This window comes from Oncorhynchus mykiss, chromosome 2 (genome assembly GCF_013265735.2).
Source record: "Oncorhynchus mykiss isolate Arlee chromosome 2, USDA_OmykA_1.1, whole genome shotgun sequence".
NCBI classification, from domain to species: Eukaryota; Metazoa; Chordata; class Actinopteri; order Salmoniformes; family Salmonidae; genus Oncorhynchus; species Oncorhynchus mykiss.
In genome coordinates, this window is record NC_048566.1 from 36,158,547 (window position 1) to 36,173,238 (window position 14,692).

The following is a 14,692-nucleotide window of genomic DNA, read 5'->3' on the forward strand; positions in this document are numbered from 1 at the left end:
AGCGGCAGGGACTGCGAGACTAGCCAGGATCGAGGGATAGATGAACGGAGCAAAGTACAAAGAGATCCTTGATGAAAGCACTCAAGCAGGTTCAGGACCTCAGACTGGGGCGAAGGTTCACCTTCCAACAGGACAACGACCCTAAGCACACAGCCAAGACTCTGAATGTCCTTGAGTGGCCCAGCCAAAGGCCGACCATGAACCCGATCGAACATCTCTGGAGACCTGAAAATATCTGTGAAGCAACGCTCCCCATCCAACCTGACAGAGCTTGATAGGATCTGCAGAGAAGAACAGGAGAAACTCCCCAAACACAATGTGCCAAGCTTTTAGTGTCATACCCAAGAAGAATTGAGGCTATAATAACTGCCAAAAGGTGCTTCAACAAGGTACTTAGTAAAGGGTCTGAATACTTATGTAAATGTGATTAAGAAATATATATAAATTAGCAAAAAAATTCTAAAAACCTGTTTTCCTTTTGTCACTATGGGGTAGTGTAGATTGTTTTTCCTCAAACAAATTAATACATTTTAGAATAAGGCTATAATGTACAAAATGTGGAAAAATTCAAGGGGTCATGAACACTTTCCGAAGGCACTGTATATGTAGTAACTTCACTTGAAGAGATCGTGATTAGGTCTCAATAGGTGTTTTGCGATTGGTAAGGTAAATTCATTGTACTTCACTTTAATGGCCATTTATTTCCTGAAAGTCAGACTCTTCCAACACTCCAACTCTCCCAGCTTCAGAATCATCTGCATTCTCCAAATGTAGCCTTCACAAAATTTGTTTACAGATAAAAATCTGAATTTGATAACATTTTATTTGAAAATATGCACCAAATATGCTGTTTACGTACATGGTTTAGTAACTTACAGACAAGGTAGAAATACGAAAACAAGTCAGGTCCTGGAGTGTCTTAAAATGAAACCAGAATGTTTAGGCTGACCTCATCCACTGTCCAGAAAAACAGATTTATTGGAGTTCTCCTTGGGCAGTCCTAATCACTTTAAAAATGTTTGAATACAAAACTGGGTCTGGGATTAAGGCTTAAAATTTGATTTGACTGTTTCCAGTAAAATCCCACTAATGTGTCATCTACTCTCACAAATTGCAAAAAGTGAAATTGCAAAAGAACAAACAAAAAAAAGGCATAAACACCACAAAAGGAAGCTAAATTGAGTCAAAGCATATTATGTCATAACGATCTGTACTATGCATTCTCAATAAAAGCAGAAATGAAAAATGATGTAGCCGTGTTAGCTTTGAGCAAAGACTACTAGTTTATATTAATCCACACAGACAAGCCTGTATTCAGAAATTGTCTTAAAGTAGGCGTGCCGATCTAGGATCAATTTTGTCTTTGAAATCACTATGAAGAAGAGGGGGACCTGATCCTAGATCAGCACACCTGCTCCTAGACGATTCACAGAGGGGAACGACAAACGGATCAAACCAAAGCAAGGGGGTTAGTTCCCTCATATAGCAAGGGTAGGTAGCGTGTCAAACAAACGTATGGAAAAAAGTAAAAAAAGTATGGAGCGTGATTTAAAGGAAGGGTACCATAAAGTGCTCTGTGCTCACCCTGCCGCCGTATTGCAGCATGGGGGCGGGCAGCACGCGCCCAGTCACGTGGGCCATCTCGTCGCGCACCTTGAACTGGAACTCCTGCACAAAGGGGTCAGCCTCGTAGTTGGCACTACGCACCTGCAGGGGTCACACACACAGAGACAGAGAAAGGGGTGTTTAGGGTGGTGAGGTAAGTTGGTATCCAGAAGGCAGTGTCATATTCACAATGCACTAAAACAGAATAAAAAACAAACTACTCCTATTAGAAACACTCAACTTGTCAAAAAATAAAACATTAAATTTGGTACGGAATGCCCTAATGAATATGACCCAGGTTTGAGGAGGTTGATGTTGAGACAACTCACAAGTATGTAGATTGTTTTTAGTTCACATTTCCCCCAGAATTCTGTCACACGCAACATCCTGAAATAACCTTAGACATCTTTAAAACATTGTCAAATTTCCCTCTCGGTTTGTCCAATCGTTCTGCATATTTCACAGTTATTCCACCCACACTTTAATTCAGTTACTATTCACGGATGGTTCTCTGCATCTAAATTAGAAGTTTACTGTCTCTGGCAGTGTACTATCAGCCAGAGGTATGTTTTAATCCCAGGTGGGAGATTGGAAGTCTGTTTAATAAGGTGGCCGAAGCAGAGCCTGAATGAAATGCCATCTATTGGAGTCGAATGGGCGAGGTGTTAGCCTCTCTCATCCTCCAGAAAACACCATGGCCAGGCAGTGTGCTGGTGACAGCTAGCCAACAATACTATCTTCAAACTAGCCTTTCACTGACCTCAATTAAAACTGACCTGGGCCCGTATTCATTAAGTGTCTCAGAGTAGGAGTGCCGATCGATGATCAGTTTAGCCTTTTAGATCATAAAGAACAAGACAGGGAACCGGATCCTAGATTAGCTCTCCAACGTTTCGGCAAACCGTACCAATACATCCTCCAAAACACCAGTTGAGGGCATCACCAACATATTCAAATAATGATTGACATTTTCATTAACTTTATTTTGATCAATTTATTCATTCAATTTCATCCTTCCACAAGATATAGTCGGGTTGCTACCCAACCCAGCTGGTCATTCGTTCTATCGGTTCGGTTTGCCGAAATGGCTCAGAGTTGGAGAGCTAATCTAGGATCAGGTCCCCCGTCTTGTTCTTTATGATCTAAAAGGCTTCGTTCTATCGGCCAGCCACCCAGTCGCTAAGTCTTTTTGTTCTAAATCTATAGACGCAACCCAGTCGTTTGTTCTAAATGTTCCGTTGCGATGATGGCTGGCAAACATTTTTATCCCTTACTTGCTTGCTAGCTAGCTAGCCAACTTTGGCTAACACAGTCACGTCAAACAGTGTAGCCAAAATACAGTAAACCAGCTGCATTTCCTGTTTTTCTATTGACATTTCCTCATGGACAGTACCAGTCAAAAGTTTGGATACACCTACTCATTCAAGGGTTTTTCTTTATTTGTAATGTGTTCTACATTGTAGAATAATAGTGAAGACATCAAAACTATGAAATAACACATGTAGTAAACACATGTAGGAATCATGTAGGAACCAAAAAAAGTGTTCATTCAAAATAGATTTTATATTTGAGATTCGTCAATGTAGCCACCATTTGCCTTGGATGACAATTTCGCACATTCTTGGCATTCTCTCAAACAGCTTCATGAGGTAGTCACCTGGAATGCATTTAAAATTGACAGGTGTGCCTTTTACAAATCATATGTGGAATTTCTTTCCTTTTTAATGTGTTTGAGCCAATCAGTTGTGACAAGGTAGGGGTGGTAGACACAAGATGGTATTTTACCAAATAGGGCTAAGTCCATATTATGGCAAGAACAGTTCAAATAAGCAAAGAGAAACGACAGTCTGTCATTACTTTAAGACATGAAGGTCTGTCAATCCAGAAAATGTCTGGTCTGATGAGTCCAAATTTGAGATTTTTGGTTCAAACCGCCGTGTCTTTGTGAGACGCAGAGTAGGTGAACGGATGATCTGCACATGTGTGGTTAACACCGTGAAGCATGGAGGTGGTGTGATGGTACTTTGCTGGTGACAATGATTTATTTAGAATTCATGGCACACTTAACCAGCATGCATACCACAGGATTCTGAAACGATACACCATCCCATCTGGTTCACGCTTAGTGGGACTATCATTTGTTTTCCAACAGGACAATGACCCAACACACCTCTAGGCTGTGTAACGGCTATTTGACCAAGGAGGAGCGTGAGGGAGTGCTGCAACAGATTACCTGGCCTCCACAAATCACACCGACTTCAAAACAATTGAGATGGTTTGGGATAAGTTGGCTGCTTTTCCTTCACTCTGCAGTCCAACAAGTTCTCAGCATATGTGGGAACTCCTTCAAGACTGTTGGAAAAGCATTCCAGGTGACTACCTCATGAAGCTGGTTGAGAGGATGCCAATAGTGTGCAAAGCTGTCATTAAGGCAAAGGATGGCTACTTTGAAGAACGTCAAACATTTTTCGATTAGTTTAACACTTGTGGTTACTACATGATTCCATATCATGAAGAAAATAGTAAAAATAAAGAAAAATACTTGAATGAGTAGGTGTCCAAAGTTGCCAGCCTGTGTCTCGCCCACCCCGATAGCGGTCATTACCATAGGACAACTGGAGATCGAATTTCAATATTGAAACAATGTTGCAAATGTCAGAGACAGACAGCAAGGTTATTGAAAATCTTTGCTGTTGAAAACTAAACGCAAGTCTAAAAGAAAAATGGGAGATAATGTCTAGATGCTTTTTACAGTGAAGATCTAGTATACAAATGGCCTGGCTGAACTGACAAGACCTTGGATTAGGCAGACAGATGGAACAGAGTCAATCGGCATTTCAACTTCATAGATTTAGCCGGTGTTAACTTGTGGAATAGACACCGGCTGGAATGGGGTTAACCAATCAGCATCCAGGATTAGACCCACCCCTTGTATAACTGTAAATAACTCCGTGCCACCAGGCGGCACCACTGACTCACCAGCCGGCTGATCTCCTCCTGTCTGTCAGGTGCAGAGCGAGCCGTGGCTTTGATCATAGTGGACGTCTGATTATCTGTCAGTTTCTTGATGCAGCGCTGCCCTGCTACTATGTTACACACCTGCAGGGACACAGCACAAAAGCATTGAGTATATTGCAAAGCATTTTATTCACACTATTTGGCCAAACTGAAGCCACGCTAAAAAGGACAATGTGAAAAGACAATATCCGAGCCATCACAGTACGGTTTGGGTCGGTCCTATAGTGTGAATCAGGCAAAGAAATGAATATTTCTCACCTCCAGGGGCAGGTAGGTGTGCTTCTGCTCCTGCCCCACCTGGAGGCAGGGTAGGTGGGGATACTTGAGCTGCAGGCTATACTTCTCTCTGAAGTACTGGGCCACCGTGCGTTCCACCGTTTGACCATTCTCCAGCTGCAGAGGGAACCTAACCACAACAGGTAGATGGAACGGCAAGGGTTAAGAACTCTTTACTAACATTGAAAGGGGCGGCTGCGCATGAGGGGTCTACGTAAAAGTGGTCTTCAATTTCTAGTTCAGATCAATACAGTGAAGATACAGAAACGGCCTCACAAAGCTATCAAAACGTTGAGCAAATCATTCTCAAAATGTTGAGCATCAGTAGATACTGGAAAGCAAAGAAGCAGCAGCAGTAGATAAACAGCTGCATGTAATAGCATATTGGCCAACAATGACTAACACCCATTGACCTCGAGACAAGGATCTGACTCAGACATTTTGTGGTTCTGGTGAATTCTTGTGAACAGGTCAACCTACATTCAAGTGCCCGCTCCTCTCCCATCCCATCCCATCCCGCCCCACCCCACACCCCAGGCTCCATGTGCGTCTCCTCCCAGTCTCTCTCTGGCCTCTCCTAGTCCCACCACACCTCACTCTCTCCCTAGTTCCACTCCACCCAATCTCATTACTTCTTGTCCCACCCCACCGTCCCTCCGGGGCTCTCTTGACTCACGTTTGATGGCTGGCAGGCCGACGGGTTACGTTGCAAACGCGGTACTTCCGCCGCATGGTTCCACAGTGTGTCACCTCCACCTTCAGACCTGGATAGGACAGCTTTTAGGACCTCAGGGACGTGGCAATGACACAAATGTGTGTACACAGGCACGCCCAAAAGCCTAGTTTACATCCTCTTTCACGCACACAGACAAACACACGCACAAAATACACTACCTTTGATTTCTTTGGTGAACTTGACCCGGTGGGAGTCTGTGAGAGGTCGGGGCTGCTCGTCTATGTTGTGGATGTCCAGGACCTCACACATGAACTGGATCACAGGCTGGGCTTTGTAGAAGGCCGTGGCAGAAACTGCAGGACAGACAGGGCCATTAAACACTCGCTCACACTCACTCAGAATTACCAATCACTGGCAATACCTGCCAAACCGAGAGTAATCTCCCTAGCTCTTTACTGTAGATGCAAAATGTGAATTGATCTTGGTCTGCCAAATACATCACGCCAGAAGCAGCCATTTGTCATCAATTATCAGCCATAATTTTTTTTTTTTAGCTATTTAGGCCTATATCTCAAATCAAACCAAGTACAGCAGCTCAAGGCCTGTAGCCACGCCAACACGGCTCTCAAACATGAAATAAACCTTAGGAGGAACATCCAACATCCCTCTGGCTTTATGTGCCGTTAGAGGAAGCTGGCGCCTAGATGAAGACCCTAATAGTTGTCTCCACCTTAAAGGAGAGATGAGAAGAGAGGAAACAGATGCTGCAATGACACTGTGCTCCCAGTGACGTCAGGGCCACGTCTGACAGCGACGCTGACGACCGGAGCATACATGCGATTAGAAATGATGGGGAGTGCAGGTCACGGTCACTCTCCACACAGACAGTAGGGTTCTCATCCCCATAAACAGGAAATGACATCAGCAATTTCATGTTTGTTTTGATGTCGGTTTGTGAGAGTGCTGATACATTACACTTGGGAGTGTGAAAATGAAAGGGTTTTAAATAGAGCACATTTTTGTTTGTTGCTTACAGTGGGGCAAAAAAGTATTTAGTCAGCCACCAATTGTGCAAGTTCTCCCACTTAAAGATGAGAGAGGCCTGTAATTTTCATCATATGTACACTTCAACTATGACAGACAAAATTAGAAAAAAAATCCAGAAAATCACATTGTAGGATTTTTAATGAATTTATTTGCAAATTATGGTGGAAAATAAGTTGGCTGACTAAATACTTTTTTTGCCCCACTGTATGTACTGGTACATTTTCTCAGTGTTGCTATATCTTCAGCTAGGATGTGTGTGATTTTATATATGTCCCCTGGTGAGATATAAAAACAGACCATTGGCGCCTATTTGTTTTCGCGCTCTTTTAGGGCCTATTCTCCTCATTCCTTGAGCACACAATGACTAATGAAAGAGAGAATAATTTGCAGATGGCTGCACTTTTCTGCCCTTTGGTGGCGAATGGGCGAGGGGCTAGAGGAAGCAAAATGATTTGCGAGCGAGGGAGAGCGGGAAAACCGCCTGAGTGAGAGAGGCCCGAAGACAGAGCAGTCAGGCACTCCTCAAAACAAAAGCAGCCCACCAAAAATGGCTCCCAAACACACAGGGCCCTTCAGATCCCTGTAACTCCGTCTCCACAGCAACTGCCTAGACAGTTTCCACAAAGCAAGAACCCCCCCGCCCCCCCCCCCAAAATCCACTTTCTACAAAGCCTACAGCCAGCCCACCCACCTATAACCAGAACCCTCTTTCCAAACCCCCCTGATGCCAGCATGCGGCACAACACCCACACTGTGGAGTCCTCCCATATTAGGTAGAAGTTGCCTCAAACACCGATACAGGTTCAGGGCCTGCATTCATAAAGCGTCTCAGAGTAGGAGTGATGATTTAACACCAGTTTAGCCCTTTAGATCACATTGAATAAGATTACATGGACAGGGGGACTTGATCCTAGATCAGAACTCCTACTCTTATCCATATGGCCCCAGATTTTTTTATCCCCCTAAATGGTTACGGTTAGGATTGGTTGCAAAGTGATGTGCGCTGTCCTCACCGTCAATATTGAGCATCATCTTCCACATGGCGGGACGTACAGACTGGTGGAAACCAAACCACACCTCTCTCCCCCCTCCCAGAGGATGGTCGTAGCCCTCTGGGGCTGAGAAGAAGGAGCGACCCACCGGGGTGTACCTGGAGAGGGGGAGAGAGAAGAGCGATAAAATAAGGAGAGAGAAATAGAAGGGGGACAGACAGATAAGAGAATTGGGAAGTTAGTATACACAACCTGGACCAAGATCTTGGTCAATGGCTCTTTGCACAACGACAGTCTGACAACAAGCTATTTTCCCAGTTGACACTGAACAGCAACGAAACGAGAGGGTGAAAACTCCACGGCCTTATCGACAACTGATCACTGAGGGGCAAAGACTCATTAATAACAGCGTATCCTGGACACATTCTGTCAATGCAGTAGCCTGAAGCTATAGCAAACATAGCCTTATGGCAGGTGTCGATACACAAAAGCCAGTTTTTATTTAAGACTTGGGAAACTACTTTCATTAACATTAACAAGTCTCTCACTGTTGCCGCTTGCTATAGACCTCCCTCTGCACCCAGCTGTGCCCTCGATACTATATGTAAACTGATTGCCCCCCCCATCTATCTTCTGAGCTCGTGCTACTAGGTGACCTAAACTGGGACATGCTTAACACCCAGGCCATCCTACAAACTAAGCTTGATGCCCTCAATCTCACCCCTCATGAATCAATGAACCTACCAGGTACAACCCCAAATCAGTAAACACGGGCACCCTCATAAATGTCATCCTAACTAATTCGCCCTCCAAATACACCTCTGCTGTTTTCAATCAAGATCTCAGCGATCAAACGACCACCCCTCATCACTGTCAAACGCTCCCTGAAACACTTCTGCGAGCAGGCCTTTCTAATCGACCTGGCCGGGGTATCCTGGAATGACATTGACCTCATCCCGTCAGTAGATGATGCCTGGCTATTCTTTAAAAGTGCCTTCCTCACCATCTTAAATAAGCATGCCCCTCTCAAAATGTAGAACTAGGAATAGATAGTCCTTGGTTCACGCCAGACCTGTCTGCCCTTGACCAGCACAAAAACATCCTGTGGCGTTCTGCATTAGCATCGAATAGCCCCCGTGATATGCAACTTTTCAGGGAAGTTAGGAACAAATATACACAGGCAGTTAGAAAAGCTAAGGCAAGCATTTTCAAACAGAAATGTGCATCCTGTAGTATTAATTCAAAAAAGTTCTGGGACACTAAAGTCCATGGAGAATAAGAGCACCTCCTCCCAGCTGCCCACTGCTCTGAGGCTAGGAAACATTGTCACCACCGATAAATCCGCTATAATTGAGAATTTCAATAAGTATCTCTCTACGGCTGGCCATGCTTTCACATCGCTACCCCTACCCCGGCACCCTCCACAGCAACCCGCCAAAGCCCCCACCATTTCTCCTTTACCCAAATCCAGATAGCCGATGTTCTGAAAGAGCTGCAAAATCTGGACCCTCTCTTTCTAAAATTATCTGCCGAAATTGTTGCAACCCCTATTACCAGCCTGTTCAACCTCTTTCGTATCGTCTGAAATTCCCAAAGATTGGAATTCTGCCGCGGTCATCCCCCTCTTCAAAGGGGTTGACACTCTAGAACCAAACTGCTACAGACCTATATCTATCCTACCCTGTCTTTCTAAGGTTTTCGAAAGCCAAGTTAACAAACAGATCACTGACCATTTCGAATCCCACCATACCTTCTCTGCTATGCAATCTGGTTTCAGAGCTGGTCATGGGTGCACCTCAGCCACGCTCAAGGTTCTAAACGATATCATAACCGCCATTGATAAGAGACATTACTGTGCAGCCGTATTCATAGACCTGGCCAAGGCTTTCGACTCTGTCAATCACAACATTCTTATTGGCAGACTCGACAGCCTTGGTTTCTCAAATGATTGCCTCGCCTGGTTTACCAACTACTTCTCTGATAGAGTTCAGTGTGTCAAATCGGAGGGCCTGTTGTCTGGACCTCTGGCAGTCTATGGGTGGGCCACAGGGTTCAATTCTTGGGCCGACTCCCTTTTCTGTATACATCAATGATGTTGCTCTTGCTGTTGGTGATTCTCTGATCCACCTCTACGCAGACGACACCATTCTGTAAACTTCTGGCCCCTCCTTGGACACTGTTAACTAACCTCCAGACAAGCTTCAATGCCATTCACGGCCATACAACTCTCCTTCCTAAATGCATGCTTTTCAATCGATCGTTGCCCGCACCTGCTCGCCCGTCCAGCATCACTACTCTGGACGGCTCTGACTTAGAAAACATGGACAACGACAAATACCTGGGTGTCTAATTAGACTATAAACTCTCCTTCCAGACTCACATTAAGCATCTCCAATCCAAAATTAAATCTAGAATCAGCTTCCTATATCGCAACAAAGCATCCTTCACTCATGCTGCCAAACATACCCTCGTAAAACTGACCATCCTACCGATCCTCGACTTCGGTGATGTCATCTATAAAATAGCCTCCAATACGCTACTCAACAAACTGGATGCAGTCTATCACAGTGCCATCCGTTTTGTCACCAAAGCCCCATACACTACCCACCATTGCGACCTGTACTCTCTCGTTGGTTGGCCCTCGCTTCATACACGTCGTCAAACCCACTGGCTACAGGTTATCTACAAGTCTCTGCTAGGTAAAGCCCCGCCTTATCTCAGCTCACTGGTCACCATAGCAGCACCCACTCGTAGCACGCGCTCCAGCAGGTATATCTCATTGGTCACCCCCAAAGCCAATTCCTCCTTTGGTCGTCTTTCCTTCCAGGTCTCTGCTGCCCATGACTGGAACGAATTGCAAAAATCTCTGAAGCTGGCTAGCTTTAAGCACCAGCTGTCAGAGCATTTTACAGATCACTGCACCTGTAGTTAGCCTATCTGTAAACAGCCCATCTACCTACCTACCTCATCCCCATACTGGTATTTATTTATTTATTTTGCTCCTTTGCACCCCAGTATCTCTATCTGCACATTCATCTTCTGCCGATCTACCATTCCAGTTAATTTCTATATTGTAATTACTTCGCCACCATGGCCTATTTATTTCCTTAACTTACCTCATTTGCACTCACTGTATATAGACCTTTTGTTTTCTTTTGTTCTACTGTACTATTGACTGTATGTTGTTTATTCCATGTGTAACTCTGTTGTTGTATGTGTCGAATTGCTACGCTTTCTTGTCCAGGTCGCAGTTGCAAATGAGAACTTGTTTTCAACTAGCCTACCTGGTTAAATAAAGGTGAAATAAATAAACTTATGGCTGGGGGCAGTATTGACTAGCTTGGATGAATAAGGTGCCCAGAGTAAACTGTCTGCAACTCAGGCCCAATTGCTAATATATGCATATTATTAGTAGAGTTGGATAGAAAACACCCTGAAGTTTCTAAAACTGTTTGAATGATGTCTGAGTATAACAGAACTCATATGGCAAGCAAAAACCTGAGAACCAGGAAGTGGGAAATCTGACATTTGTAGTTTCTCAACTTTTGGCCTATCGAACACAGTGTCTATGGGGTCATATTGCACTTCCTAAGGCTTCCACTAGATTTCAACACTCTTTAGAACCTTGATTGATGCTTTTACTGTGAAGGAGGGGGGAATGAGGGCTCTGACTCAGAGGTCTGCCAGAAAGCCACGAGTTGGCCATGCTCATTCACGTGAGAGTTAGCTTGAGTTCCATTGCATTTCTATAGACAAAGGAATTCTCTGGTTAGAAAATTGAAGATTTATGTTTAAAACATCCTAAAGATTGATTCTATACATCGTTTGACATGTTTCTATGGACTGTAACGGGACCTTTTTACTTTGTCTGCTCGTGCCTCATGAATTTGGATTACTGGGCTAAACGCACAAACAAAAAGGAGGTATTTGGACATAAATGGACATTATCGAACAAAACAAACATTTATCGTGGAACTGGAATTCCTGGGAGTGCATTCTGATGAAGATCATCAAAAGGTAAGCAAATATTTATAATGCTATTTCTGACTTCTGTTGACTACACAACATGGCGGATATCTGTTTGGGTTGTTTTGGACTGAGATTTTAGCATGGCGTGCTTTTTCCGAAAAGTTTTAAAAAAAATCTGACACAGCGGTTGCATTAAGGAGAAGTGTATCTATAATTCCGTGCATAATAGTTGTATATTTTATCAATTTTTATTATGAGTACTTCTGTAAATTGATCTGGCTCTCTGCAAAATCACCGGTTGTTTTGGAACTACTGAACGTAACGCGCCAACGTAAAAATATTTTTTTATTTAAATATGAACTTTATCGAACAAAACATACATGTTTTTGTGTAACATGAAGTAAGTGTTTAATTTATTTCTGCTTTTTGTGAATCCTCTCTTTGGCTGGAAAAATGGCTGTGTTTTTCTGTGACTTGGCTCTGACCTAACATAATGGTTTGGTTTGCTTTCGCTGTAAAGCCTTTTTAAAAATCGGACACTGGTGGGATTAACAAGAAATGGTGTAAAATACTTCTATGTTTGAGGAATTTTAATTATAGGACTTGTTGTTTTAAATTTGGCGCCCTGCACTGTCACTGGCTGTTGTCATATCGATCCCGTTAGCAGGATCTCAGCCCAAAGAGGTTAAAAAAGGTTCTCATTCAGTATTGGTAGGCATACTGATAACACATTGCTTTTGAGTGGAGGAGGCTATGAGTGAAGTCAGGTAGGACGGCATAGGAATACATCTGGTTTCCTGCGGAATTATCATCATGCCGTGAAAACAAGCACACTTGTTTGCAAGAGCATACATTCACGCGTTTCATTTCCAATGTGGCACTAAGCAGAACTGAGTCTTCACTGAAATTCAGTACTTGATTTTAGAGGTCGACCGATTATGATTTTCCAACGCCGATACAGATTATTGGAGGACCAAAAAAGCCGATACTGATTAAAAAAATAAATAAATAAAATAAAAAAATAAAATAAAAAAAAAAATCGGTCGATTTCTGCGACCGGGAGGTCCGTGGGGCGACGCACAATTGGCCTAGCGTCGTCCGGGTTAGGGAGGGATTGGTCGGTAGGGATCTCCTTGTCTCATCGCGCACCAGCGACTTCTGTGGCGGGCCGGGCGCAGTGCGCGCTAACCAAGGTTGCCAGGTGCACGGTGTAGCCTCCGACACATTGGTGCAGCTGGCTTCCGGGTTGGACGCGTGCTGTGTTAAGAAGCAGTACGGCTGGTTGGGTTATGTATCGGAGGACGCATGACATTCAGCCTTCGTCTCTCCCGAGCCCGTACGGGAGTTGTAGTAGCTACTATCTTGTCTCATTGCTACAACAATTGGATACCACGAAATTGGGGAGAAAAAGGGGTAAAATTCAACAAACAAAAAAATGAAATAGGTCGATTTTTAAATTGTATTTATTTGTAATAATAATTACAACAATACTGAATGAACACTTATTTTAACTTAATATAATACATCAATAAAATCAATTTAGCCTCAAATAAATAATGAAACGTGTTCAATTTGGTTTAAATAATGCAAAAACAAAGTGTTGGAGAAGAAATGTGCAATATGGTGCCATGTAAGAAAGCTAACATTTAAGTTCCTTGCTCAGAACATATGAAAGCTGGTGGTTCCTTTTAACATGAGTCTTCAATATTCCCAGGTAAGGTTTTAGGTTGTAGTTATTATAGGAATTATAGGACTATTTCCCTCTATACCATTTGTATTTCATTAACCTTTGACTATTGGATGTTCTTATAGGCACTTTAGTATTGCCAGTGTAACAGTTTAGCTTCTGTCCCTCTCCTCGCTCCTCCCTGGGCTCGAACCAGCAACACAACGACAACAGCCACCCTCAAAGCAGCGTTAGCCATGCAGAACAAGGGGAACAACCACGCCAAGGCTCAGAGCGAGTGACGTTGGAAACCTATTAGCGAGCGCTAACTAGCCAGCCATTTCACTTCGGTTACACCAGCCTCATCTCGGGAGTTAATAGGTTTGAAGTCAAACAGCGCAATGCTTGATGCACAACGAAGAGCTGCTGGCAAGACACCCGAAAGTGCTGTTTGAATGAATGTTTACGCGCCTGCTTCTGCCTACCACCGCTCAGTCAGATACTTGTATGCTCAGTCAGATTATATGCAACGCAGGACATGCTAGATAATATCTAGTAATATCGTCAACCATGTGTAGTTAACTAGTGATTATGATTGATTGTTTTTTATAAGATAAGTTTAATGCTAGCTAGCAACTTACCTTGGCTTACTGCATTCGCGTAACAGGCTCCTTGTGGAGTGCAACGAGAGAGAGGCGGGTCGTTATTGCGTTGGACTACTTAACTGTAAGTATGCAAGATTGGATCCTCAGAGCTGACAAGGTTCAAATCTGTCGTTCTGCCCCTGAACAAGGCAGTTAACCCACCGTTCCTAGGCCGTCATTGAAAATAAGAATGTGTTCTTAACTGACTTGCCTAGTTAAATAAAAGTGTAAAATATATAAATAATATATATATAAATAATATATATATATATAATATATATATATATATATATATAAATAATATATATATATAAATAATATATATATAAATATATATATAAATATATATATATATATATATATATATATATAAATAATATATATATATAAATAATATATATATATAAATAATATATATATATAAATATATATATATAAATATATATATATATAAATAATAATAATATATATATATAAATATATATATATATAAATAATAATAATATATATATATAAATAATAATATATATATAAATAAATAATAATAATATATAAATAATAATAATATATATATATAAATAATAATAATATATATATATAAATAATAATAAATATAATATATATATATATATATATATATATATATATATATATATATATATATATATATATATATATATAATAATAAATATAATATAAATAATAATAAATATATATATATATATATATATATATATATATATATATATATATATATATATATATATATATATATATATATATATATATATATATATAT

At 41.9% G+C, this 14,692-nt stretch overlaps 1 protein-coding gene across 3 annotated transcripts in view; it reads right to left on the reverse strand.

Annotated features, from left to right (window-relative positions):
- LOC110488787 (protein argonaute-3) overlaps nucleotides 1–14,692 on the reverse strand; it is a 45,062-nt gene that overhangs the window by 14,660 nt on the left and 15,710 nt on the right. For 2 of the 3 annotated variants that reach the window (XM_036947333.1, XM_036947335.1), the window contains 6 exons: nucleotides 7,636–7,772; nucleotides 5,794–5,928; nucleotides 5,576–5,663; nucleotides 4,882–5,029; nucleotides 4,585–4,704; nucleotides 1,564–1,707 (listed from right to left, as the gene is read on the reverse strand). In XM_036947333.1, the coding sequence (XP_036803228.1) occupies nucleotides 1,564–1,707; nucleotides 4,585–4,704; nucleotides 4,882–5,029; nucleotides 5,576–5,663; nucleotides 5,794–5,928; nucleotides 7,636–7,772 (772 nt within the window). The remainder of the gene's footprint in view (nucleotides 1–1,563; nucleotides 1,708–4,584; nucleotides 4,705–4,881; nucleotides 5,030–5,575; nucleotides 5,664–5,793; nucleotides 5,929–7,635; nucleotides 7,773–14,692) is intronic. The other variant, XM_021561185.2, reaches the window with a different exon arrangement.